Raw genomic sequence first — 24,345 nt, 5'->3', positions numbered from 1 at the left:
ACACACCCCCCCAAACCCCTTCAAATTGAACTTTTTAGGAAACAGAAATATGTGTAGTCATTATTTTTATTGTCGATTCTAAACCTATGCATTGTCTAATTTAGCACATCGAATTGAACTGTTCAGCTCTGTGACTGCACTTAACCCTTTGCATCCCACAAATGTAAGTGCCTTAATTCAACTGAACATTGAAAAACTGGGACAGATACAGCACCTTGCGGCTCCATCGCTAATGTACCAAACACATCTCGGTTTTTGCCAGCTGGGGGAAAGGGGAAAGAAAGATAGTTTAAAACAGACTCAATCAGCATTGTAATAAACAAGAGGGTGTTCTTCTTATTTGAGCTTAGAGAGGATGGTCTTGAAAAGGAAGAAAAGAACTGCTCTGGGTCCTTACTCTTTCATTTACAACAGTCTCCACAGTTAGCATTATCAGAAAATATGGGAAGAAAACTTAACCCCTTCCTGTGAATTCATGATGACTGTACACACTGGCTTCATGTGTCTCAGGCTAAGCCATAATGTATGGGTAGGTAGCCGTGTTGGTCTGGTGTAGTCGAAACAAAATAAAAAAATTCCTTCCAGTAGCACCTTAGAGACCAACTAAGTTTCTCATTGGTATGAGCTTTCATGTGCATGCACAGTTCTTCAGATACACTGAAACAGAATTCTGTTAGTTGGTCTCTAAGGTGCTACTGGAAGGAATTTTTTTATTTTGTTTCCATAATGTATGGTTAAGGGATGGTAGTGCATGCTACTGAGTGCTGCACTCCTACCTTTTTTCAAGCAGGGAGCAATTGACCATAAGCCTTGGGTTAGCGTAAAGGTAAAAAGGTAAAGGACCCCCGGGTGGTTAAGTCCAGACAAAGGCGACTGTGGGGTTGCGGCACTCATCTCACTTTCAGGCCGAGGGAGCCGGTGTTTGTCCACAGACAGCTTTCCAGGTCATGTGGCCAGACTGACTAAACCGCTTCTGGCGCAATGGAAAATCATGACGGAAAGCAGAGCGCACTGAAACACCATTTACCTTCCCGCCACAGTGGTACCTATTTATCTACTCACGCTGGCGTGCTTTCGAACTGCTAGGTTAGCAAAACGTGGGACAGAGCAACGGGAGTTCACCCTGTTGAGTGGATTCAAACCGCCGACCTTCCAATCAATAATAATAATAATAATAATAATAATATTTATACCCCGCCCATCTTGCTGGGTTTCCCCAGCCACTCTGGGCGGCTTCCAACAGAAAAATGAAATAAAACAATCTATTAAACATTAAAAGCCTCCCTAAACAGGGCTGCCTTCAGATGTCTTCTAAAAATCTGGTAGCTGTTTTTCTCTTTGACATCTGATGGGAGGGCATTCCACAGGGCGGGCACCACCACCAAGAAGGCCCTCTGCCTGGTTCCCTGCAACTTGGCTTCTCACAACGAGGGAACCGCCAGAAGGCCCTCGGTACTGGACCTCAGTGTCCGGGCAGAACGATGGGGGTGGAGACGCTCCTTCAGGTATACTGGACTGAGGCCATTTAGGGCTTTAAAGGTCAGCACCAACACTCTGAACTGTCCTCGGAAACGTAGTGGGAGCCAATGTAGATCTTTCAAGACCGGTGTTATGTGGTCTCGGCGGCTGCTCCCAGTCACTAGTCTAGCTGCCGCATTCTGGATTAGTTGTAGTTTCTGGGTCACCTTCAAAGGTAGCCCCACGTAGAGCGCATTGCAGTAGTCCAAGCGGGAGATAACTAGAGCATCCACCACTCTGGCGAGACAGTCTGCAGACAGATAGGGCCTCAGCCTGCATACCAGATGGAGTTGATAGACAGCTGCCCTGGACACAGAATTGACCTGCACCTCCATGGACAGCTGTGAGTCCAGATTGACTCCCAGGCTGAGCACCTGGTCCTTCAGGGGCACAGTTACCCCATTCAGGACCAGGGAGTCCTCCACACCTGCCCACCTCCTGTCCCCCACAAACAGTACTTCTGTCTTGTCAGGATTCAACCTCAATCAGTTAGCCACAAGCACAAGAGGCTCAGTGAAAACAGTTGCAGCAAGAGGAAATGTTTTAGATAACAGTATTCTGGAAGAGGATGTGGCCAGCTTGCTAGAACTCTGAACAGGAGTACTCCTGGTAGAAGGTGAAAATACACTGTAACATTTTGTTGTTGTTCCTACTTGTTCAGGATAAATAGTGCTCTCATAAACCACCTGGTGATAACATTCCAATTTTAAAGATAGAGATACTGAGGCCCAAACCACCTCCTGGTGTGTCTCTAGCTGAGGTGGGGCTTGAATCCTACCACCCAAATGACCAAACCCATTGCACAAGACACTCCAATACACTCCTCCCCCCCCCAAAAAAAGAACTAGGTTTTTGATTTGTTTTAAGGTTTGCCTGGGAGAGAAGCTTACAAACTTTTGAGTTACACAGAAACTTTAATCAGGCAGAATGGAAAAATAGCTAATTCCAGCCAGAGGGAGAAGTGGAGTGCAGAACAAAGCTTGTTAAAAATGCAAATCGTTTTACTGCCTTGGGGGGGGGGAGGCTGCCATGAAGCTTTTCCTACATCAAACAGTTGCAAAGATCAAAGTGTGCACTGTATGTTCAGAAATAGCAGTGCAGTGTCTTGGAACAGTGCAAAATTATTATGTTCCATGGAAAAGGGGGGGATCTTGGCCATTTGGAGATAGCCACGGGATCCTTAGCTGTGTCATCCGATGTGCCAGAGATCTGATTCACATGTCACCAGCATGGTATTGAGGATGCTGCTCTCCCCATTGGAGCTCTGGCAATGCAGGAATGAATGAAAGAACTCCATGAGATAGGAAGATCATGTGAAGAGTTCCCACACCAGCGCTCCGTCTCCCTGAGGACCTGCAGCGCCAGTGCCAGCACTTCGCATGTGATCTGTTGGTCTCTCACGATTCTGCTGTTCAAACAAAGTGTGTTTGATCCTCCCACCAGGAAGCAACTGTCCTGCTAAACAGGAAACACGAACCAAGCTTTCCGCTTCCTTGAATTCCCAAGAAGCTGCAGAGAGGCGGCAAACCTGAGTTTCGCCACATGGTCAGAAGCTATATGTGGCCACCATTTAGAGGCAACGTACAGAAAGCATTTAAGGGGCTCTGTGTAGCTTCTGGCACAATGGCCTTAGATCTCAGGAAATAATAAAACTGTAGAGTTGAGAGGGATGCCAAGTCCAACCCTCTGCAATGCAAGAATTCTGTCTACCGCCGTCCCTGGCTGGGTTCAAACCATCAAACCTCTGGCTAAGAGCCAGACACACTGACCCATTGCACCACCTGAGATCACTCTGAGATGGAACTCTACATGTTCCCAGCTCCTTATTTGCATGAAGGTTTAAAAAATCACCCAATGCCTTTTAATAAAAGACAGTCTCCTGGAGCTGCATGTGTATCATTTGGGGTGACCCAAAGCTTATGGTGGGATGCACACCCATAATGCCTTATCTGTTAATGTCATCTGCAGTCATCATCACACATGGATTTGACCAATGGCCAACAATCCAGTCCAGCACAAGACCCCTCACCCCTCCTGTAGTTTCCAGCAACTGATATTGAGAAGCATTACTGTTTCTGACCATGGAAGCAGAGCATAGCCACTGTGGCTTGTAGCCATTGATAGCCATATATGCTCCATGAATTTCCCCGGTCTTTTAATAATTGGAGAAAATTATTGCTGCTCTCATTTCAATGCTCTTTACCACCCTGATTTCAAATACAATATAATGGTTACCTTAGTCCAGGCATCCCCAAACTTTGGCCCTCCAGATGTTTTGGACTACAATTCCCATCTTCCCCGACCACTGGCCCTGTTAGCTAGGGATCATGGGAGTTGTAGGCCAAAAATCTAGAGGGCCGCAGTTTGGGAATGCCTGCAGTCCTTCCAGAATTCTTTTTATTGTGCACTCATGATTATTTGTGCTCATGACGCTATTGGGGCAGTTACATGTCATCCTGCCTTCAATACTATTATTTGTGCCGGCAAAGTTACGGGAGGAACATACCGATTCGTTTCCAATCCTTGTATGTCCCATAACTTCCTGCTGAAACCACGTAACTTTTCACGACAGGTGTGTGTAGTCAAGAGAGGACACCTGCACCCATGACGGCAAATGTGAAATGCCTACTTTAGGGAGGCGAAAGATGGCGGGCTGTTTCCAAATGTTACCTAAGCAAGTCCCATTGAGTTCAGTGGGCGTTAGGCTCTTGTCGGTGCGCTTAGGAATGCAGTCTTGACGGCAGTTACTGTATTCCTGCAGGGCTGCATCATTGATAAAAGGCGGCTTAATAAGAAACACAATGCATTCCTGCACATCCAGGGCTGTAAATAGCACCGCCACCCGCCACACCCCTTCCAACTTTTTCCTTGGGTCTGGTTGGCTGTCCGCACAAAAGGGAGCAGGAAGCTTCTCTTGCGCCTTTATGATTGGGCCCATTGTAGTGCATGAGTTGATGACTAATTCTGTACATGGTGAAAAGGAGGGGTGCGGGGGGGGGGGTTGAGAGGACAAGACGGGGACTCCTGGGTCCCCCTGCAAGCCAACTGAGAGGCAGATTCTTGCATTCTTGGGGAGGTGGGGCAGTTATTCCCATTTGCGAGATCAAACGAGCAAGCATCGCGGACTCCCAAATTAGGCGGGGCAGCGGTGGCTGGGACACAGGTTAGCTCAAGGTCAGCAGGGGGCTTGGAGAGCCTGGATTCCCGGATCGTGAGAGGGCAAAGCCAAGCCGATACGTCTACTACGGTATTTGTTTGCTGGTCCCTCCCCTTATGAAACTGGTCGGGCCGCTTTCCCGGGTCTCTCTCACCTGAGCCACTCCTCCTTCCTGCCCGGGACGCCTTCCCCGCTGTCCTTCCTCGCCCTCTTCCTCCCTCCCTTTCTCTGGACGGGGTTTTGTCTGGAAGGGCGCCATCCTGGCTCCCCTCTTCTTCCTTCCCTCTCGGGTTGCCTCGGTGTGACTTGGGAGCTTTTTTTGTGCCGTCCAAAATCTCCCACGTCCCACCCACCACCCCACACTTTTTTTTTTTTTTGCAGCGCCCTTCCTGATCCTGAAGCTCGCCCCGCTTCTCCCTCTTGGGAAGGAGCCCTGACGTGCCGCGCGGCCCCCCTCGACGACGGGCGCCGCCGATCCCCGGGCATTATGGGCTCCCCCTCGGGGCTGGGCCGCTGCCGTCTGGCCTTGGCCTTCGCGGTGCTCATGGACGCCGCGGGCACCGGGGCGCTGCTGACGGGCATCTTCGCGCGGCTGCGCCTTCGGGGCCGCGACTTCGGTGACCTGCTGATCTACTCGGGCGCCGTGCTGGTGTTCCTGAGCCTGCTGGGCTGGATCATGTGGTATACGGGCAACATCGAGATTGCCCCCGAAGAACTGGCCAGGGACTACGGCGCCAAGGGCGGCACGCTGGCCCGCCTGGCCAGGAAGATCTCGCGGACGTGGTCCCGGCGCCAGGACACTCGGCTGGCCATGAGGACGATGCAGAGCAGCCGGGAAGCAGCCTAGACGAGGTAATACTCAGCCCTGCCCGCCAGCCCCGTCTCCCGATGGACGGCTGCTGCCAGTCAGGGTCGGCAGTATTGGGCTAGATGGACCGGTCCCATGGTCCTGCTCGGGGTGTGTTGACGTTACTAGCCTCAGGGTGCAGTGGAGTTGTCCGCCGTCGTTTTCGACGCCTTGGATGGCTCTTTCCCGCCGTCCAACTGTTCACATCAGCGCCCCTTCAATAGGGTCAGATTCGTTTGTGTTAACACCAGGAGGCGTTGACGGGGCGGGATGTCTTTGCACGATGCAAAGGGGTTCACAAATTGGCTTGAGAAGCGATCCATCAAAGAATACATGTGTAAAAAGTTTGATAGCGGAACAGACTCCCTTTGGAGGTAGTGGACTCCTTTCTTAGAGGTCTTAAAGCAGAGTTTGAATGGCCATCTGTCATGGATGCTTTAGTTGAAATCTCTGCATTGCAAGGGGTTGGGCTAGATGACCCTCAGGGTCCCATCCAACTCTACAATTCTATTATTTTCAGATTCTATTATTCTGTTTAAAAAAACCAGCACTGGAAACCTAGTGAGTGCACAGTAAATGGGAGTGTGAACCCAGCCTTGGCATAAATTACCTTCCTGTGTCCTGCTCTGATTTCCTTGGGCAAGTCTCTACAGCCACAAGAGCTGCAGACTTTTTAACCCGCTGCCTTTAATAGCTTGCTTGACATCAGGTGGGCGATTATGTTTCGCTTTCATGCCGTGAAAATCTTCCCCTGCTGATTTCTGCACACCAGCTTGCTGATAAAAGGCGCCAGGAGTTAGGTGTTTTTGAAGTTTTCTTTTCCTGGCCATCTGGATGCTTTGGTTGAGGCAATGTCTGTCCCAACCTGTCATAATCCTTTAATACTGTGGGATGTGCATGCTTTAACCTGGACCAGTTGCTCCCTTGGTCTCCTTTTGATCTACAATTAGCATGGAAGAGGTGGAGTTAAACCCGACTTTCCCCCAAGGCATTTGTGACTGTGAGAATCGAACCAGCAGCTATTCTGGGACAGATTCGATTTGTAGGGTGAGCAGCCACACTTTCCCTCAATGGGCTGCTTCTACCAACCCCAGCACCCCTCTGCTGCAGATCATTTAAAGCAGGGGTTCCCAAACCAACACAGATCACTGGTGGTCCACAAGCTTCATTCAGGTGGGCCGTGGTGTGTCTCTGAATTTGAAGACGGAAGATGGCACATCCATTGAGTTAAATATACAGTATTGATTTTTAATCATATCTTCATTGCTCCTTTTACTTTTTATTTCATTACCATTTGGATTCTATAGAATTCAAATTGCAGTACAAAAGAATACATTATGTAAGAAATAAAAGATGCAATAAAACTACGATTAAAAAATCATTCGGCCTCTAGCAACAGCACGTGGCAAACACTACAACAGGCAGAAACTCATTTAGTGGTCTGCCGGGACCCTCAGCAAATTTCAAGTGGTCCGTGGCAGGGAAACGTTTGGGAACCACAGCCTTAATGGAAGGGGAGGCTTGTTGACCCGCAGCATTTTGTGGATGGGTTGGAGAATGGCAGAGCAGATGCTTAGCATTATTACCTGTTCACTTATGTTTCCCTGGAGAGCTGAGAAAGAGCCCCCGTCGCCCTTATCGACCAGCTGCAAGTGTGTGTGTGTGTGTGTGTGTGTGTGTGTGTGTTTGTTCTTTCACGTTGAGCAGCAAGCATAAATTCAGCCAGCAAAACTTTGCTGATCAACACTATCTCTATGCCAGAAGAAGTTGCACCTGATAGATTTCTGCCTGTTGTGCAGATTTTTTGGGATGTGACCACAGCTAAGATGACTTTTAAGAAGGATTGGACACATTCGTGGAGAACAGGTCTATTGGCCATGTTTGCTAAATGAATCATCCATGTTCAGAGGCAATATATACCAGAATCTGGAAGACACAGTGGGGGGAGGGGGGAAGGCCTTGCTGGGATCTTCCCCAAGGCAGCCTTGGAAACACAGCACTCTAGACTCTAGAATCTTAAGAACTTGATTCAGCTGATAGTCGGCGCTTCAGCCTCCTTGCAAAGGGCTTTGCAGGTGCTGTCCATCAGCTGTGCCTGAAAAAAAAAACCTTTTTACCCTGCTGCTATGCCAATCTATCCCACACCTGACACCATAGACATGATACCAGGTGCAAGGCAGGAGGGGGTGACCTGGCCAAAATGGCCCAAGAGACCTAAATCAAGGATGGTCGAGGTGGAGCCTTGGTCTAATCCGGCAGAGGCCAGCTTCTGTCCTTCCGCATCCTTTGAGGACCACAGCCCTGCTCTCTCTTCTGCCTTTTAACTTCCCTTCTCACTTTTGTTCCTCTTTCAGTATCATCATTAAACTTTTAACACAACATGGCCTGAAACCAGAGACAGCAGGTGTCGTTGGGCTTTTTTTTTTAAATCTGGATGAAACAAGAGACAATCCTCACATTCACATACACACCCATACACCCATCCTGGTATCTCTGGCAGACTGCGAGGCTGACCACCTTCTATGCTGAACACAGCATCATTCCTGCTATACAGGTGAAACTCGGAAGATTAGAATATTGTCGAAAAGTGCATTTATTTCAGTAATGCAACTTAATATTTTTTTATTTTCTTTTAATTTTTACAAATGCTTCCTTTTGGAAATTCCACAGTAATAAAACAAATAGTCACAATGATACAAAAATAAACATCGCTGTTGCATTTCATTAATTACATTCCATTTATAATTGACCCGCCTAACGACAAATAATTACAACAAATAAAGGCTTGACGTATCTTGCTTTGCATGTCATGCATCTCATATATTGGTTTCACCTTTTAAGTTGCATTACTGAAATAAATGCACTTTTCGACAATATTCTAATTTTCCGAGTTTCACCTGTATATGTGACAAGCTCAGTTTTGTTTTCTGTCTGCATGAGAGGTGGAAGGGGTGGGGGCACATAAATGTCTGCTCACTGGGTTGCATTCAGCTGCTCTTCAAGTTCTTCACAGCCCTGTTTCTTGAGCTTTCTAAACCTGCATCTCCCCACCCTCCGCTTTCCCAAACTTGCTAATGTGGCTCAGTCAGTAGAGCAGGAGACTCTTAATCTCAGGTTTGTGGGGTCAAGAGATTCCTGCGTTGCAGGGGGGTTGGACTAGATGGGTTGGACTACCATTCTATGATTCTACTTCTATTTATTTAGTTTATTGCTCTCACGCCCTCCTTCAAGGGGCTCACAGCGGCATACGCAGCCTCCCCCCTGCCCCCTCCGCCCAGCAAGCCATTTCTCGCTTTTTTCTTTGCCTACCAATCACCTGAACCTTTCCTGCCATTAAGATGGCCATATGTCCTGCTTTGCAGAAGCATCTGCTTGAAAAGGAAGAGCTCAAAGTGTAGTGGTAGAGCATCTGTCTTGCACGCAGAAGGTCCCAGGTTCAATCTCTGGCATATCTGCAAGTACGGCTGGAAATGTCTCCTCTCTGAAATGCTAGGAAGCCGCTGGTCAGGATAGACCACTGGGCAGCATCCACACCAGCACTATTATACCACTTTGACAGTCATGGCTTCCCCCAGAGGATCCTGGGAACTGTAGTTTGTTAAGGTGGTCGAGAGCTATTAAGATACCCCTGTCCCTCTCACACAGCTACAATTCCCAGAGTGCCCTTGGAAGAAGAGGAGTTGATTGTTAAACCACTCTGGGAATTGCATCTCTGCAAGGGGAACCCTAACGACTGTCAGCCCCTCTTTAACAAACTACACTTCCCAGGATTCTTTGGGGGAAACTTGGCTCGGGATCAGCAGCACTACTGCCATATAAACATCCTCGCTGAGCATGGGAGGCACGAAGCCTTGCCACCATATTGTTCACCAGCAAGCCACACGTCCTCTGGGGATTCAGACCGGAGGCAGCCTTACCTTAGAGGTGCTGGGGGTTGGGTTGGGCTTTGTCTGCACATTTCCTACCACTAAGCTGTGGGCTTTGCTTCCTGTGGCAGCCTCGCAATGTCCGGGCGTCTAGGCTTGCCACCTGTTTTCCATTTTTTAGCAAGGCTTTTTAAAAAAATGGTACTAAATTGTGAGCCTGCACAGGTGCTAAAGGCCTCAGATGCCCTCCCGCCTGTCCCACCAACATCTGGAGCACATTGGGCAGCAATTTCAGGGAGGAGCCTTCTTGGCTCTGGAACCCTCTGATGCCCTTCTTTTGGCAGGCAACAGCATTTTTATTTAAACAGGCCTTTGAGCCACCAGGTGACTTGCAAATACGCTGAAAAACCGTTGTACCTGGTTGTTTTTAGTTCTGTTTACTGGCCTTGTGGTGTTCTTTTAACTTTTGTGTTCTATTGTGTTCTGTTGCACCTTACAATGTTTGCATTTTTGTCATTGGCTGCCTTGAGCACCATTTGGTGGAAAGGCAGGATACAAATTTAACAGCTACAAAACCTCGTGCGAGTGCCAGGCGCTTCTCATCCTTGCCCGGGGCAGGGGACTCTCCGGCATGCCACTGCCTGGATTTCATTTTCACCCTCTTAAGTGCCTCTCCCCTTCCTCCTACTTGACTTGGGAGCTGTTGCCACTATTTCCATTCTTGCTCCAACAACCCCCAATTCTCCTTTTCTTGCAGGTGTCCTGCTTGCCATTAACTGGAGGATTTACTGGCCCACTTGCGGGATGAATGAATAGACTCGCCAGATTGGATGATGTTCTCCTGGGACTGGACCTGGCCTTTGACCATATCCCAGGAAAGGGATATTAGACTCATCTCTCCCCCAGCTGCGCCCATCTTCATCCAGTCGTTTCTGTGTGGATTTTGCTTTACATACATTTCAATAATGCGTTCCTCCCCCCACCCCACCCCCAAGGTCTCCGTTCTTTTCTTTTTGCTGCAATGTGGGTGGGCACCCCTTCTGAACCAGGACCCATAACAAAGGCACAACAGACAGAAATTCTGGCTTTCTACTCAGTGGCGGGGCCATGGGCGAGAAAGTGGCCTCCTCTCTTCTTGCCTCAAAGCTTCTGAAGTCGCAAGGGCAGAAAAATGGGGTCGAGAAGTAGAGCTGGGATGGATGGGAGGATTGTCAAAGGTGGCCAGGGGAATGGGACTCCTGATTTCTCTCCCAGGGGACCAATGATTCTCGGGGGATTGGATCTAGATACCACAGCAATAACCAGAGGCTGGGGAAACTAAACTTTTTATTGATAATAAATATATATGTGCTATATGGGGTGGTTATGCTGGTGGAGGAGCTGGTGGAGGGGGTGGGGGTGGGGGTGGTGGAGGTGCCGGGGGTGGTTCCCCAGATGCCGCCGGGGCTGGTGCTGGAGGTGGCGGGGGTGGCGGGGGTGGTGGAGCTGGTGGGGGTGGTTCCCCAGATGCCGCCGGGGCTGGTGCTGGAGGTGGCGGGGGTGGTGGAGCTGCTGGGGGTGGTTCTCCAGATGCCGCCGGGGTTGGTGCCGCAGGTGGCGGGGGAGGTGGGGGTGGAGGTGCTGGCGGAGGAGGTCCCCCCGCTGGTGCTGGCGGAGGTGCTGGAGGCGGTGCTGGCGGAGGTGCTGGAGGCGGTGCTGGCGGGGGTTCTGGGGGGGGCGGCGGCGGGGCCAGCGCCAGGGTTTCCGCTGGCTGCATTGGCCCTGGGCTCGGTTCCGGGGTGATCTCTGCACTCCACGGCGTCTGCTCCATGCTTCCCATCCTCCCTTCTGTGCTCCAGCGCGGCTGATTCCCATAATTTCCTTGCATCCAAGGGTTCCTGTGATCTAGGGCGTCGTCCACTTCACTTTCTTCGTCCAGGAGCTTGACCAGATAATCGGCCATTTCGCCCTCGCTCCGTGGCCTCTCCATCTCTCTTTCCTTTACTTGGAACTCCTTAAACTTCCTGTTTGGGAGAGAAGCATATCAGAACATGGGGAGGGAAGAAGGGAAAGGTGGATTTCCTAGGGCATGCAGGCATGCAGGAATGGGTGTCTGCATGTAGGGTTTTCTATGGGGTGCGCTCTGCTACCCCTACCCCCCCTACCCCGGCCACAACATCCCCTCCTCTACTGATGAATACACCTGGCTTCTGTTATTCAAGTTGGCTGCTTCCCCCCTTATCTGGAGCATGAGATTCTTGATCTCAGGGAGAGGAGTATTCGGCATAGCTGCCAAGTTATCCCTTTTTTAAAGGGATTTTCCCTTATGCTGAATAGGCTTCCTTGCGAGAAAAGGGAAAACTTGGCAGCTATGGTATTTGGGGACTGCTTCATTATCTATCGGTTCTTCTCACTGTGTTTTTACCCTTTGAAAACAGCTCTAATGGGATGAGGGAGGTGACTTGGCAATCAGCACAGGCCTGCTCCACAAAGGGGTGAATGAGGGATGGTGCTGCTTCACGACTGAGATACGGACCTGCTCTTCCACAGTAGGCTGCCCCCTGAAATCACGTAGCACCCTAGTTCTTTCTGACAGCAAGCCTTTCTAATAACTTTGGCTAAAATATGAGGCCACTGGTGGTAAGGCTCCTCATGTTTCTGACAGCTCCGCTAACCCCACTGCCACACTGGGTCATGGACAAGGCCCAGGACCTTTCCTAGGGAAAAAAAGCAGCTACTTTAACAACAGTTGTGTTCCTAAGCATTCCAGGAACCTGTGTGGGGTAGCGTTACTGGTGAATCAAGAGGGCCTCGGCCTAACCCGAGGAAGGTTGCACTGGTAGAGTTAAGGGATCTGCTTTTCTAGAGAAAAATCACAAAATATGGCAAAGAGGAGGAGGAGGAGAAAAAGTACGTCCTCACTACAAATCTTCACTCATTTCTGGTTTGCTGGTTCTTTACTAGTTTAGAACCAATTATCATCAGTTGTATACAGCTAAGCCCAAATGGGAAAGGGGAAGCAGGCCTTTAAAAGCCTGGGGGCCTCATGCCATGTTGGGACAGCCTTCTGTGGGGGGGGGGGCAGTGGCAAAATCTGGCAGAGAAACAGGTGAGATGCTCACCTTTGTACAATAGGTGACACCCCTGCCAGTAGGGGGCACAAGAGGCACAGGGACTGAGGCACAACTTGGGGGAGGGAGCTTCACTACCATGACCAGGCATCCCCAAACTTCGGCCCTCCAGATGTTTTGGACTACAATTCCCATCATCCCTGACCACTGGTCCTGTTAGCTAGGGATCATGGGAGTTGTAGGCCAAAACATCTGGAGGGCCGCCTGACCATGACTTGGGGGGGGGAGGGTGACTTGTACTTTGTCTCTTTCTCCCTTACACTGAGGGAGGATTTTTCTGGCAGGAGAGGGAGAGAAAAGAATAAAGGGAGGAAAGGAAAGGGGGAGGGAGGAAGAGGACAGATGTTGCCCTTTTGGTGAGCAAGACAGTGGGGCACGGGGAGGTGTGTCGTTCATGTGGTGGGAAGCTGCAATATCGCGGGAGATGCGGCCGCCATAGCTGCCAAGTTATCCCTTTTTTACAGGGATTTTCCCTTATGCTGAATAGGCTTCCTCGCGAGAAAAGGGAAAACTTGGCAGCTATGGCGGCCGCCTTTTTGTGGGTTCCGACGCTGAGGAAAAGACAACAAATGGTGGTCTCGAGGAGGAAACAGACAAGGCAAGGGGAGGTGTGGTTGTGGAAAGGGAAACTAGGATGGAAACTGAGGCAAGGCAAGGGGGGGTGGTAAATAGAGCAAGCGGAAAGGGGCATCCCCTGTCATGTTAAAAAAAAGGGGGTACTTTGTTACAGGTGGTTCCCAAGAATGAAAAGGTGAAGTCAGTGGTGATTGGGAAGGTAATATGAGGTTTGGCAGGTCCAGGTTTCTGAGTTTCTTAAAGGGAGCTAGACCTCCTATGGGCTTAGACTAGAAGTACTAGGGGACTCCCATATTATTGTGGAAGAGAGCAGTTTTTACTATGGGGGTGGGGAAACAGATCTGACTATTGGCGGTTGGAGTACTCTGGACCTGGTACAGGAACTAGATAGGGCCTTCTGAAAGTGGTGGGGAAGGCAGTGTTTGAAATAATGCAAAACCAAGCAAACCTAAAAATGAAATAAAAAGAATATGGGACACAACCAGGTCCTTCTGGCCTATAAACATTAGACTTTACATGCGTGTGCTCAGCAGATCCAGTGTGCGGGTGTCTGCTAGGGTTGGGCAGGGAGAGAGTAATCCATGCTCTTTTATGATACACAGGCTGCGCCCACAGCGTTCTCATCTGAACCACCTCTGCTGCTTTCGACTTTTTGTAATAGCGATTTAAATTTGCGGAAGTGCTTTATAATTTTTCATTCTCGCAGCAGCCTTGCAAAGCGGGCCACAGTACAATTCTAGCAAAACACCAAGAACGATACTTTCACTTTTAACAAAACCACAGGCTTGGGGGGGGGGGGAGTGGAGCCCGAGATATCACCCAAATAAAAATAGTAAGTGCCATACATTTGAAAACAAGATCTCCGGAGCGGTTGGGCAGATCCCACCCCCACCCCCCAGCCACCCCATAATATAACTACCATGAGAAAAGCATTTTTTAAAACAGTTCTCAATCAAGGATTAACCCTTGAGAACTTTCACTCTTGGAAAAAAAGGCAGAAGCACAGTATTTCAAAAGGAGCCATGGGCACTCCAACCCCCCGTGCTCCATTCCCCAAATACAATGGTAATAAAGCTAAAGACTCACACTTTGCACACCAATTCTTTGCCATCTTGATCCCAAATACAAGCACCAAAGTTCCCTCGCTGATCAAATCAATCATAACAAAATAAAGCAGCTAAAAGCTGGCTGGGCTTTTAGCAAAACCTCTAAGGGTTGTCACACGGAGGACAGAGCAGGCTTGTTTTCTCCTGCTCCAGAGGGTAGGACCAGAATCGCTGGATTCAAATCACAAGAAAGGAGATTCCTGCTAAACATCAGGAAGAACTTTCTGACGGTAAGAGCTGTTTGGCAGTGGAACAGACTCACAAGAGAGGTGGTGGACTCTCTTTCCTTGGAGGTTTTTAAGCAGAGGTTGGATGGCCATCTGTCGTGGATGCTTAAACTGAGCTTCCTGAATTGCAGGACAGTGGAATAAATGGAACCCTTGGGGTTCCGTTCCAACTCCACAGTTCTGTGATTCAGTGTTTAGGATTTTTAAAAAAACCCACCCTGAGAATTCACAAATGGCTGTCATAACGCACCGTGAGCAAATGCAATGGCCAGGTTCTGCAGGCACAAAGTATACTGTAACATTTTCTACAAAAGGGACACAGAACGTGTGATTCCTGAGTATGCTAAAGCTGTCCAATATTAGCAGCGCTGCGTAAAGCAGTGGTATTTTTTTTTTAAATCACAGGTTTTTATGTGCATTTCCTTTTCTGCATGTTGTTTCCATCCTCCTTCGAACCCCACCTGCTGGAAGGTACGCAAAGAAGCCAAAATGGAGCCACCTACCAGCTGAAATAAAGACACATGCTGAGGATGGCCACGATGACAGAGATCCCGCCAAGGATCCCTGCGTTCCGGCGTTGTCTGGCAGCTGTCGGGGGAAAGGCAGATGTTAGTGATTCCCTCACCCAGAGGCTGAGATGTAATGGGTGATGGCATGGCTTGATCCAGGCTAAATTAGAGGGCGCCCTAGGGCACAGACCCACCTAGTCCAGCATCCTGCTCTCGCAGTGGCCAACCATATGCCTGCAGGAAGCCCACGAGAAGGACATGAGCACAACAGCCACTCTTTTCATTTGCAGTTCCCAGCAAATGGTATCACGGAAATACTGCTAAAAATGCGCCTCTGAGGAAGGATACGCTCTGAAACATGCAGAGTGAGGCTGGGCAACCTTAGACCGGGGGTGGGGGAGAGCAAATGTGGCCCTCAGGATTCTCCCCCCTCACTCACTTGCCCTCCTTTGCACCCCCTCAGGTGATTTTGCTAGTCTGGGATGTGCCCTTGAACTCTAATAAAGCTTCTCGCTTGCCTGGATGGAGAACACAGAGTGTTGAAACTAGCAGTTAGGGCCTGATTATTATTATTAATTATTATTATTATTTCTGTTTATATAGTGCCCTTTATCAGAAGATCCCAGGGTGGTGTACAACATTAAAAACACATTACAGAACATCAATGATCAAAACATAATACAAAACATAATGGCAGACGGTCTAATAGTAAAATAATCATAATAATAAATAAATCCTATTCCAAGTATCTGGAGTTCCCCCTTCTTTTCTCCGGGGGGGGGGGGCTTTCCCAGTTTTGTGGTTGGTTTTTTGCATCATACCCACAGGCTACTTACCAAAATCTATATAATGCTTACTCAAGCAAAAAGACCTCCAAGTGGTTTACCTACACATGATGTTAGAACATCTTCTAGAGAACTGGTTCCCAAGCTTCCCCACCTCACGGACTGGACCGCTTGAAATTTTTCGAGCGTCTTGGTGGAACACTTAATGCTTCCCCCCCCCTGCCTGTCGCAAGCATTGTGATGTGCTGTGTTAAATGCTGTATGGCAGGCATCCCCAAACTTCGGCCCTCCAGATGTTTTGGACTACAATTCCAATCTTCCCCGACCACTGGTCCTGTTAGCTGGGGATCATGGGAGTTGTAGGCCAAAACATCTGGAGGGCCGCAGTTTGGGAGGGGGCTGCTGTATGGTTTTCACTAGTATTTTTACAGACAGGCTGCAGACCTCCTGAACAAAGGCCATGGGAACACAGGTGGTCCAGGCGCTCCGGTTTGGGAATCCCTGTTCTAGGGAGATGCTCCCTTCCCAAAACGATTGCAGCTGCTGTTATCGGCAGATGTTAAAACAAATGGGCACAGCTTGGGGGCACAGCCAGATATTCCCTCAGACATTCATTGTATCCACTTAGAACAAGGCTGTTTGCTCTGGAGTCAGTCCACTCCCGCCATTGGTATGTGAAGCCGTGTACATACAGCATTGAAAGCCAGTAAAATGTACTCAGCCTCAGTGAAAAGAGCTTTGCTGGCAGCAATCCTAAGCAAACTGGACACCATGAGTCTTATTTTGAGTAAACATGGATAGGATTGTGCTGTTAGTTTTAGCTCGCCTGTGTGTCTCCCCAGAACAATTACAATTATAATAAAATATTTGTTAGTCACTTGTTACCCAAAGGTCTCCAAATGACATTATTATTATTATTATTATTATTATTATTATTATTATTATTGGTATTGGTATTTATATCCCACCTTTCTGGGATTCAAGGTGGCTTCAGACATTTAAAAACATCAAGATGTAAAGAAAGTAATAATGACGAACTGGTAAAAAACAATAAACACATTTTCATAGAACCAGCCATTAAAATACAGTTTGCCCTGACAGTGGGCAGCATAATCTTCACTCTAGTTTTCAAAGGACGTACGACACTGTTAGAAACAAATAGATATATTGCACCATAAAACAGAACATAAAACAACAACCCCTGTAACAGCCACTGTGACTTTGGCAGCATACTAATAACAAACAATATAATCTTAGTTTATCAAAAGCCTTGGGAGGGGGCAAGATAAGTCTTTACCTCACATGCCATTGTAAAGATGGTGAGCTCATTCCTCAGACAGGGAGCCACAGCTGAAAAGGCCCTCTTTGGATTTAAGGGTCCAAATAGGTTCATATTGGGGCAAGGAGTGTTGCAGAAGGCATTGGGATCCTGAGGCAGAAAGGGCTTTAAAGCTCAAAAACAGTTATCCCTGTCCATTTAGAAGTTGTAGATGGGCCACCGGCCCAAGCCGACAGAAGGCATTCTGCCCCGCTGAGGTCACCTGTTACCTCAAGTGAAAGCAGTGAGCCCAGAAGAACCCCCAAACCACAAATTGGCTCCTTCAGAAGGAGTGTGACCCCCATCTAGAGCAATCTGCGCACCACTCAACTGGTCAGCACCAACAGCACCTCAGTCTTGTCTGGATTAAGCTTCAGTGTATTGGCCCTCATCCAGTCCATTATTGCAACCAAGCACGGATTCAGCAGACTGAGCGCTTATATCAGGCACAACGTGGCATGGACATGTGTGAGGAAAGACATTTGTTCCTGTCACCTGTGAATACTCAGGCGCTGTCCAACAGGTGCCTGCGACTACAAGTCTCTGTTTGCCAAAGGAAGGAGGATATTATTTATGCCACAGACTCACACTGGCCTGACAGTCATTCTCTCTCCTCAGGACACCCTGGTTCTGCAAGAAGGGCTAAGGAAATGCAAGAGCTTTGCCAGCATCTAATTCCAGTTCCCAAGGTCCTTTTGGGGCGGGGGCAGAGGGGAACCATGACAGCTATACAGGTATGGTTTGTAGTACAGATAATGCCCTTGTGATACGGACTCTTCCAGAAAAGAAGAAAAACGTGCAACCAATGAGATGCTATAAGCGAATTGCCACTAAAGTGTGCTCATGCTTACCATCAACAGCATGGTAGTAGCAGGTATGGTTATTATAACAGCATTGCTTTTGCTGGCACTGGTGAGGGTAGAAACTTTCTGCTTCGCCACCACATTTTTTCTGAAAGGAAGAGTCCTGTTGGCATGCTAGAAAAGAGACGGAGATTCATTCAAGCAACCAGTTTTTAGGTTGCTTCTGTCCTGCCAACCTCTCACAAAGAAATGAGCCACAGCTCCACCACACTGGTAAATCAGGACTTCCCCATAATTCCCATGACAATAAATGTACAATAAATCTCCTTCACTGGAGGTTTTGGGTGCCCATCTGTCATTCATTTACTGAACGTTCATCCTGGTTTGCCCACACTGTGGGATCATGTGTATTGAATGCTGAACTTGGGTGCATTTTGGGTGTGCTGCACACATGACATTCGATATGCAGAAAGAAGGCATTCAGCCTCCTCAGTCCAGGAGTAGGGAATCTTGGACCTCCCATCGGCCCCGGTAAGTACAACCAGTGGGCAGGGATGGTGAGAGTTGTAGCCCTCATATTTCATCACAGAAACACTAAGCTGCCAAGCAGGGCTTTTACAATCACACCACACAAAATTGGCACTGGATGTGAAATCTGAGTATCCTGAAAGCATCAGGCTTGGCTACAACTGGAACAAATTGATCGGTGCCAAGCCTTTAGTTCTTAAGGCTGTGAAGGGAAGCTTGGGAAAGTATGGGCAAGACGAAGCGGGGGGACATTGTAAGCCAGGGGGTGGGGAACCCGTGGCTTTCCTGATGCTGTTGGACTCCAACTCCCATCAGCCCCTGCCAGCATGGCCAATGGTCTGGGGGGACAATGTGACACATTTGGAGGGACACAAATTCTTCCACCGCTTGCTTTTTAAGTGTTGGACTTCCTGAGGCTGATGTTCCTGTTGTTGCCTCAAGAGGGAGCCCCTTGATCTCTGTCTTTTTTGAGAGCAGCACTTCAGGGTCAGAAGAAAGGAGAGAGAGAGAGAGAGAGAGAGAGAGAGAGAGAGAGAGAGAGAGAGAGAGAGAGAGAGAGAGAGAGAGAGAGAGAGAGAGAGAGAGAGAGAGGAGGAAGCAAAAGAAGTAGCACTTTTACTCACTGAGAGGCTTGAGGAAATTCCCACTAGTACCTGCTGGAAGGAAAGGGGCAAATTCAGATTTTTCCCCCCTAGTAAGTGTTTTATTCAGTCTCATCTGCAATCATGATAGATAATGTGAAATTACTGGGAGTTAGGGACGCGGGTGGCGCTGTGGGTTAAACCACAGAGCCTAGGGCTTGGCGATCAGAAGGTCGGCAGTTTGAATCCCTGCAACAGGGTGAGCTCCCGTTGCTTGGTCCCTGCTCCTGCCAACCTAGCCGTTCGAAAGCACGTCAAAGTGCAAGTAGATAAATAGGTACCGCTCCGGCGGGAAGGTAAACGGCGTTTTCGTGCGCTGCTCTGGTTCACCAGAGGCGGCTATGACATGCTGGCCACATGACCCGGAAGCTGTACGCCAGCTCCCTCAGCCAATAACACGAGATGAGCATTGCAACCTCTCACGACTGGACCTAATGGTCAGGGGTCCCTTTACCTTTACTAGTCTCCAAATAACACTCAACACATGCAAGCAGATTAATGAAATAGTACACATGATTTCCCCACCTCCTTAAAAAAAAATTACTTTGATTTGTCTTCATGGTGCAAAAGATAATTTTCAAGAAAGCAATGGTTGCCACAGTAAGCAACAAATAACTTGTCCTGATGAAATTGCAGACTTTCATCATGCCATGTTTTACACATTTCATTTGATTGCTCTAAAAGATTACGACACATTTTCCCATGAAGGCTGGGTGGATTCCTGCAACAGTCTTAAGAATATATGTATTCAATAAACATTGGTCATGTGTTATGAAAGGAATATGGATTGTGTTCCCCCCCACCTTCTTGATTTCCCCTGGCAAACAAAATTTAGGCTACGGTACTTAAATTGTGGTGCCCATAATTGATTTTGAATGGAAGGCAACGGCAAACACAACCACCGCCCATGATCCCACCACCACCACCTGCCAGATCCTCTTGCAACATCCCACTTAGAACCCTAAAACTTTGGCATGAAGCGGTACAGAAACTAACAAATGAATGGCAAAAGAAACTAGCATTGATCCCAGCCTTGGGGACTGAGGGAGGCAGGTTCCTCTACATACCTTCTAGGACCAGCACTAGAAAAAGAAGAAAAGCCAGACCACGCTGGCTCATATCTCATATCTCTCTCCTTTTGGGGACGCCAGTTCCACGTGGCAGGGGGTGGGCCTGAGCCATGAGGCTGCCTGCGACATGAATGGTGTCAGAATTGCAGAGAAGTGTCATAGAACCTGGGAGTTCTAGAGTATTCGTACACCTAGCAACCAGGAGGCTGGGGGCCTGGGGTAGGAGGAGGCTCGAGATCCTGTTCGTTTGTTTCCTAAAAACATCTGGCTGGCCACCGGGAGAACAAGATGCTGGACTAGATGGGCCACTGGCCTGATCCTGCAGGCTCTTTTTGTGTTCCTATCCAGCCCTCCCAATAATAGAATCCTGAGGAAAAGCACGCAAGAGCTCCCCTGAAATTGGCGAGATCTCGCCCACAATGGGCACCAAATGCTAGCACTGCCAGTGGCGGAGGCAATAGGGTAGCCAAGGCAGGCAGCAGTGGTCTCCAGCAGCAAAATGGAACGCGCCACCTCTGCTCACAGAGCTACAATTCCCAGCACCCTAAACAAGCTAAGGTTCCCAGTATCCCTTGGGAAAAGTCAGGCGCTTTAAATGTATGGTGTGTGCACGGCCTTAGTGTAGTAGATAATACTGGGGCAGATGAGTGAAAGTTTTGATTCACTTTAGGGCACCCTATGCTCATAAAAGGAGCAAGAGGATAAAGCAAATACATGAAGGCAAGGTGGGTTTTGAGGAGGGATTGAAGGAGAGAGGCAGAAGCGCATACGCTCAGGGAGCGAGTTCAATTAAACAATAGTGGAGCATGGGTGAGCTGTTTAAGGAAGCAGGAGACGTTTGCCCAGCAGAGGGCAGCAGAATTCAAGGAGCACAGCTCTGCCACTGAGCTGCAGCCATCCCCATTGCAAGCTCATCCAAAGGAAATAACCTACTAATACTTCACCAAAACATGTCACCACTCTGGAAAGTGGGAAGCATTTTGGGGGGACATCTGTTTGTGTTGAGCAGTGGGACGCAGGAAAGTACCTAGCGAGACAGCGCCGGTTCTGGAATGTGGCAATATCCTGCCCCCTGCCCCCAAAATAGTAAAGAAGCTTCACCTTAGACCCTCCATCAAGTCAGCTGCAAAACCAAGATTTTGGTCTCCTTTCCTGGATGTCAGGGACCCAGGTGGCGCTGTGGTTAAACCACTGAGCCTAGGGCTTGCTGATCAGAAGGTCGGCGGTTCGAATCCCTGCGACGGGGTGAGCTCCCGTTGCTTGGTCCCAGCTCCTGCCAACCTAGCAGTTCAAAAGCACGTCAAAATGCAAGTAGATAAATAGGAACCGCTACAACGGGAAGGTAAACGGCGTTTCCATGTGCTGCTCTGGTTTGCCAGAAGCGGCTTTGTCATGCTGGCCACATGACCTGGAAGCTATACGCCGGCTCCCTCGGCCAATAATGCGAGATGAGCGCGCAACCCCAGAGTCGGTCACGACTGGACCTAATGGTCAGGGGTCCCTTTACCTTTACCTTCCTGGATGTTATTCAAGTCTGTTTCTCTTTTACCTGGGCATGCAGTGTGTCCTTGCCCACTGGTCCATCTAGCTCAGTATTGTTGACTCTGACTGGCAGCTGCTCTCCAGGGTGTCAGGCGGGAGCTTTTCTCTGGAGAAGATGGGAGATGGATGTTGGGATCTTCTGCATGGGAAATGACCAGGTTTAATTGATTAAAGGACAAGGTCACTCAGTTAACTCCGGATCAACTCAAACTATGCCAGCCTCTGTTAGCTGCCTGGATGCGGATCCGCCAATAAGCGGTGCTCTGGAAGGGATGGGAGGGAGATCCTCCATTCTGAATCACCTTGATTGCAGCTGTAAATAAAAATGATTAAATCTGATTGCAAATCAAAAAAATGATTGTGCTGGCTACATACGCCTTGACTTTTGCTGGCAAAAGGACCAGTTAAACTGCACACGTAAGTGGTTTGAAAACCAGCATTTTAAAACTTGATTAGCAGTTTGGCTTGTGTGTTGTCGTCCCCGCAACACGGTCTTTCTTGAAATGTGTCCTTTGGTGCTTTCATTACTTTGTCCTGCTGTCACACACACACACACACACACACACACACACACACACACACACACACTCCTGCTTGTGGCTTTTCATCAACAGACAAGCCAATTGTTGCATTCATGGGCTGGGACTGAGGGGGAACCGTCCTTGCTCTCGACCCTAGCGGGAAGCCATCTTACAAATTCCCGGCCACTCGTGGCTCCGCCGTTCCTGGCGCCCAGCAGCGTGGAAGGACAATCTAATCAAGGGTTATTAAATGCAGATACAACCCCCCCACCCCTTTATTCATGTCGGGCTCAGGCTATAAAATCTGGAGCCTGCACGTTTATTGGGAACTGAGGTCATGGCTGCGCTGCCCCAGGGGAAATGATGGGAAGCAGCGATTTCCTACCCTGCTGTTCTTTGCAGATGCTCTCCCACATCCTACCCTGAAATGCTCCAGTATCGATTGCAACTCTCTGAGCCCCACATTTAAAAGCACGTGATTTCCCCCAAAGAATCCTAGGAACTGTAGTTTGTTAAGGGTGCTGTGGGATGTAGCTCTGCGAGTGGGAAACTACAGTTCCCATGATTCTTCGGGCAGGGGTTGTGTGCTTCAAATGTACGGTGTGGATCTGCCCATGGTCCTGGAACTAGAGTAGATGGAGTAATATTATTATTATTATTATTAATTTTTATTTATACCCCACCCTTCCCAGTTTAAAAACCAGGCTCAGGGCGGCTAACAGCGAATAGAAAACTGTAATTAAAGCATAAAATACAACATAAATGCAGCATCAATGTCAATAAAATTAAAAAATTCAGGGGTCATTTTAGGGAAGAAAAAAACCCCATTCAGTAAACATCAAATGATCACCAGGGCTAACTGGCCAAGTTGGTCCTACTAGGGCCAGCAGGAGACCAGAGAAGGGTTTGAATGTGGGGTCCCATAAGGGTTTCTTCATAAAAAGGAAAGGGGAAAGGGAATAGAGGATCAGGCTAAGTCAAATTAAAGGCCAGGCGGAATAGCTCTGTCTTACAGGCCCTGCGGAAGGAGATCAAGTCCTGCAGTATAGAGGTGGCATCAAGACTTGGGGGTCACCCACACTTTTCTGCTTGTCCTGCACCCAGAAAGCAAGGAGGATCCAAGCGGTTTTGCATTTGCCCCGCAGCTTCCCCTTGGAAAACTGCTGATTTTCCTACCTAGGGGAAAGCTGCAGGGCAAATGAAGGTACAGATGAGCCCCACTCATGGTGGGATTGGAGGTTACTTCAACCCCAATACTTTCCTCTGCAACATGGAATTACAGATACTTGTTGTGCAACTGAATGAGATTTAGGAAACTAAAAATGCTATATCATTATAATGCTAACAGTTTAGCGAAAATGTTTTGTTTGGGGGGGATAGTTAAGGAGGGGGTTATATATAATTAAGCATGGTGTGGGGAAAAAATGGATTGAGCCTTTGTCCTCTCCCAAAATACTAAGAATTGAGGTCACCCAATGAAATTGAGGAACAGTAGACTCAGGAAGGGCAAAAACCAGTGCTTCTTCGCACAGTACATAATTAAATTAAGGAATCTGCAGTGGTGCCCCCTACTTTAGAAGACTTAGAAGGGGGATAGGCAAATACATTGAGAATAGACGGGTATGACAGTGGTAATTCACCACGATAAATAAATGGAACTTCCATGTTCAACAGTAGTATACCTGAAAATGCAAGTTGCTGGAGGGAGGCAACAGCCGGGAAGGAATACTGCCCTCATGCCCTGCTTGTTGGCTTCCTGGAAGCATCTGGTTGGCTACTGTGGGTTTAGTCAGGGCTGGGGAACCCTGATGTTTTTGGACTCCACCTTCCATCTTCCCCGACCACTGCCATGCTGCCTGGAGTTATTGACAGCTGGAGCCCAACTTATGCTGACCATTGCTTTGGCAAACGGCAACTTTATATTTACTTACTTATTTGCCTTTGCACTCAATTTATGTATTTATTAGATTTTGTCCTCTTTTAAACTGGGGCAGTCACAGGTTTTGGGCACTAGAGGTCGCCAACCCCTTTTTGGAGGAAAAAGATGAGCAGTTATTTCTAAAATTGAGATCCCTCAGTTTACCTAATGTTACCAGATTAAATATAGACACCTCTCCCAGCCCCCAGCCCCCCCATCTTTATTAGTTGCATAGAAATTTGGCAATTGCAGCGTCTCTCATTGGTAGGAGATAAAACAGCGACTTTAGGCTACTCTTATGAA

General features: G+C 48.4%; 2 protein-coding genes across 3 annotated transcripts; one reads left to right on the top strand and one right to left on the bottom strand.

Moving 5' to 3' along the window:
* Positions 1–4,388: 4,388 nt before the first annotated feature.
* On the top strand, positions 4,389–10,741 carry TMEM238 (transmembrane protein 238). 2 transcript variants are annotated; one of them, XM_035135604.3, is made up of 3 exons: positions 4,389–4,765; positions 5,057–5,527; positions 10,146–10,741. In XM_035135604.3, the coding sequence occupies exon 2, from the start codon at positions 5,163–5,165 to the stop codon at positions 5,520–5,522; it is 360 nt and encodes a 119-aa protein (XP_034991495.1). In that variant the 5' UTR covers positions 4,389–4,765; positions 5,057–5,162; the 3' UTR covers positions 5,523–5,527; positions 10,146–10,741. The 2 variants fall into 2 exon arrangements, with proteins under 2 accessions (XP_034991495.1, XP_088512297.1); XM_088656171.1 differs by lacking the exon at positions 4,389–4,765 and having other exon boundaries at positions 4,814–5,527.
* On the bottom strand, positions 10,713–22,540 carry LOC148683984 (uncharacterized). The gene is made up of 5 exons (XM_088654731.1): positions 22,510–22,540; positions 20,059–20,073; positions 17,871–17,996; positions 14,911–14,995; positions 10,713–11,391 (listed from the first exon to the last, which is right to left on the bottom strand). The coding sequence occupies exons 1-5, from the start codon at positions 22,538–22,540 to the stop codon at positions 10,752–10,754; spliced, it is 897 nt and encodes a 298-aa protein (XP_088510857.1). The 3' UTR covers positions 10,713–10,751.
* Between the last annotated feature and the right edge of the window lie 1,805 nt (positions 22,541–24,345).

Source organism: Zootoca vivipara, chromosome 12 (genome assembly GCF_965207765.1).
Source record: "Zootoca vivipara chromosome 12, rZooViv2.hap1.1, whole genome shotgun sequence".
NCBI classification, from domain to species: domain Eukaryota; kingdom Metazoa; phylum Chordata; class Lepidosauria; order Squamata; family Lacertidae; genus Zootoca; species Zootoca vivipara.
The sequence above is the reverse complement of the archived record's forward strand: the minus strand, read 5'-3'. Positions and strand labels throughout refer to the sequence as shown.

What these genes read in the sequence shown, in the direction of transcription:
- TMEM238 (XM_035135604.3), top strand. Translation starts at nt 5,163, where the DNA reads ATGGGCTCCCCCTCGGGGCTGGGCCGCTGCCGTCTGGCCTTGGCCTTC.
- LOC148683984 (XM_088654731.1), bottom strand. Translation starts at nt 22,540, where the DNA reads ATGTGGGAGAGCATCTGCAAAGAACAGCAGG. An exon ending in CTACTACCATGCTGTTGATG is followed by an intron (nt 14,996 to 17,870) that starts GTAAGCATGAGC and finishes TTCCCCCGACAG; the next exon opens with CTGCCAGACAACGCCGGAAC. An exon ending in ATGTGTCTTTATTTCAGCTG is followed by an intron (nt 11,392 to 14,910) that starts GTAGGTGGCTCC and finishes TCTCCCAAACAG; the next exon opens with GAAGTTTAAGGAGTTCCAAG.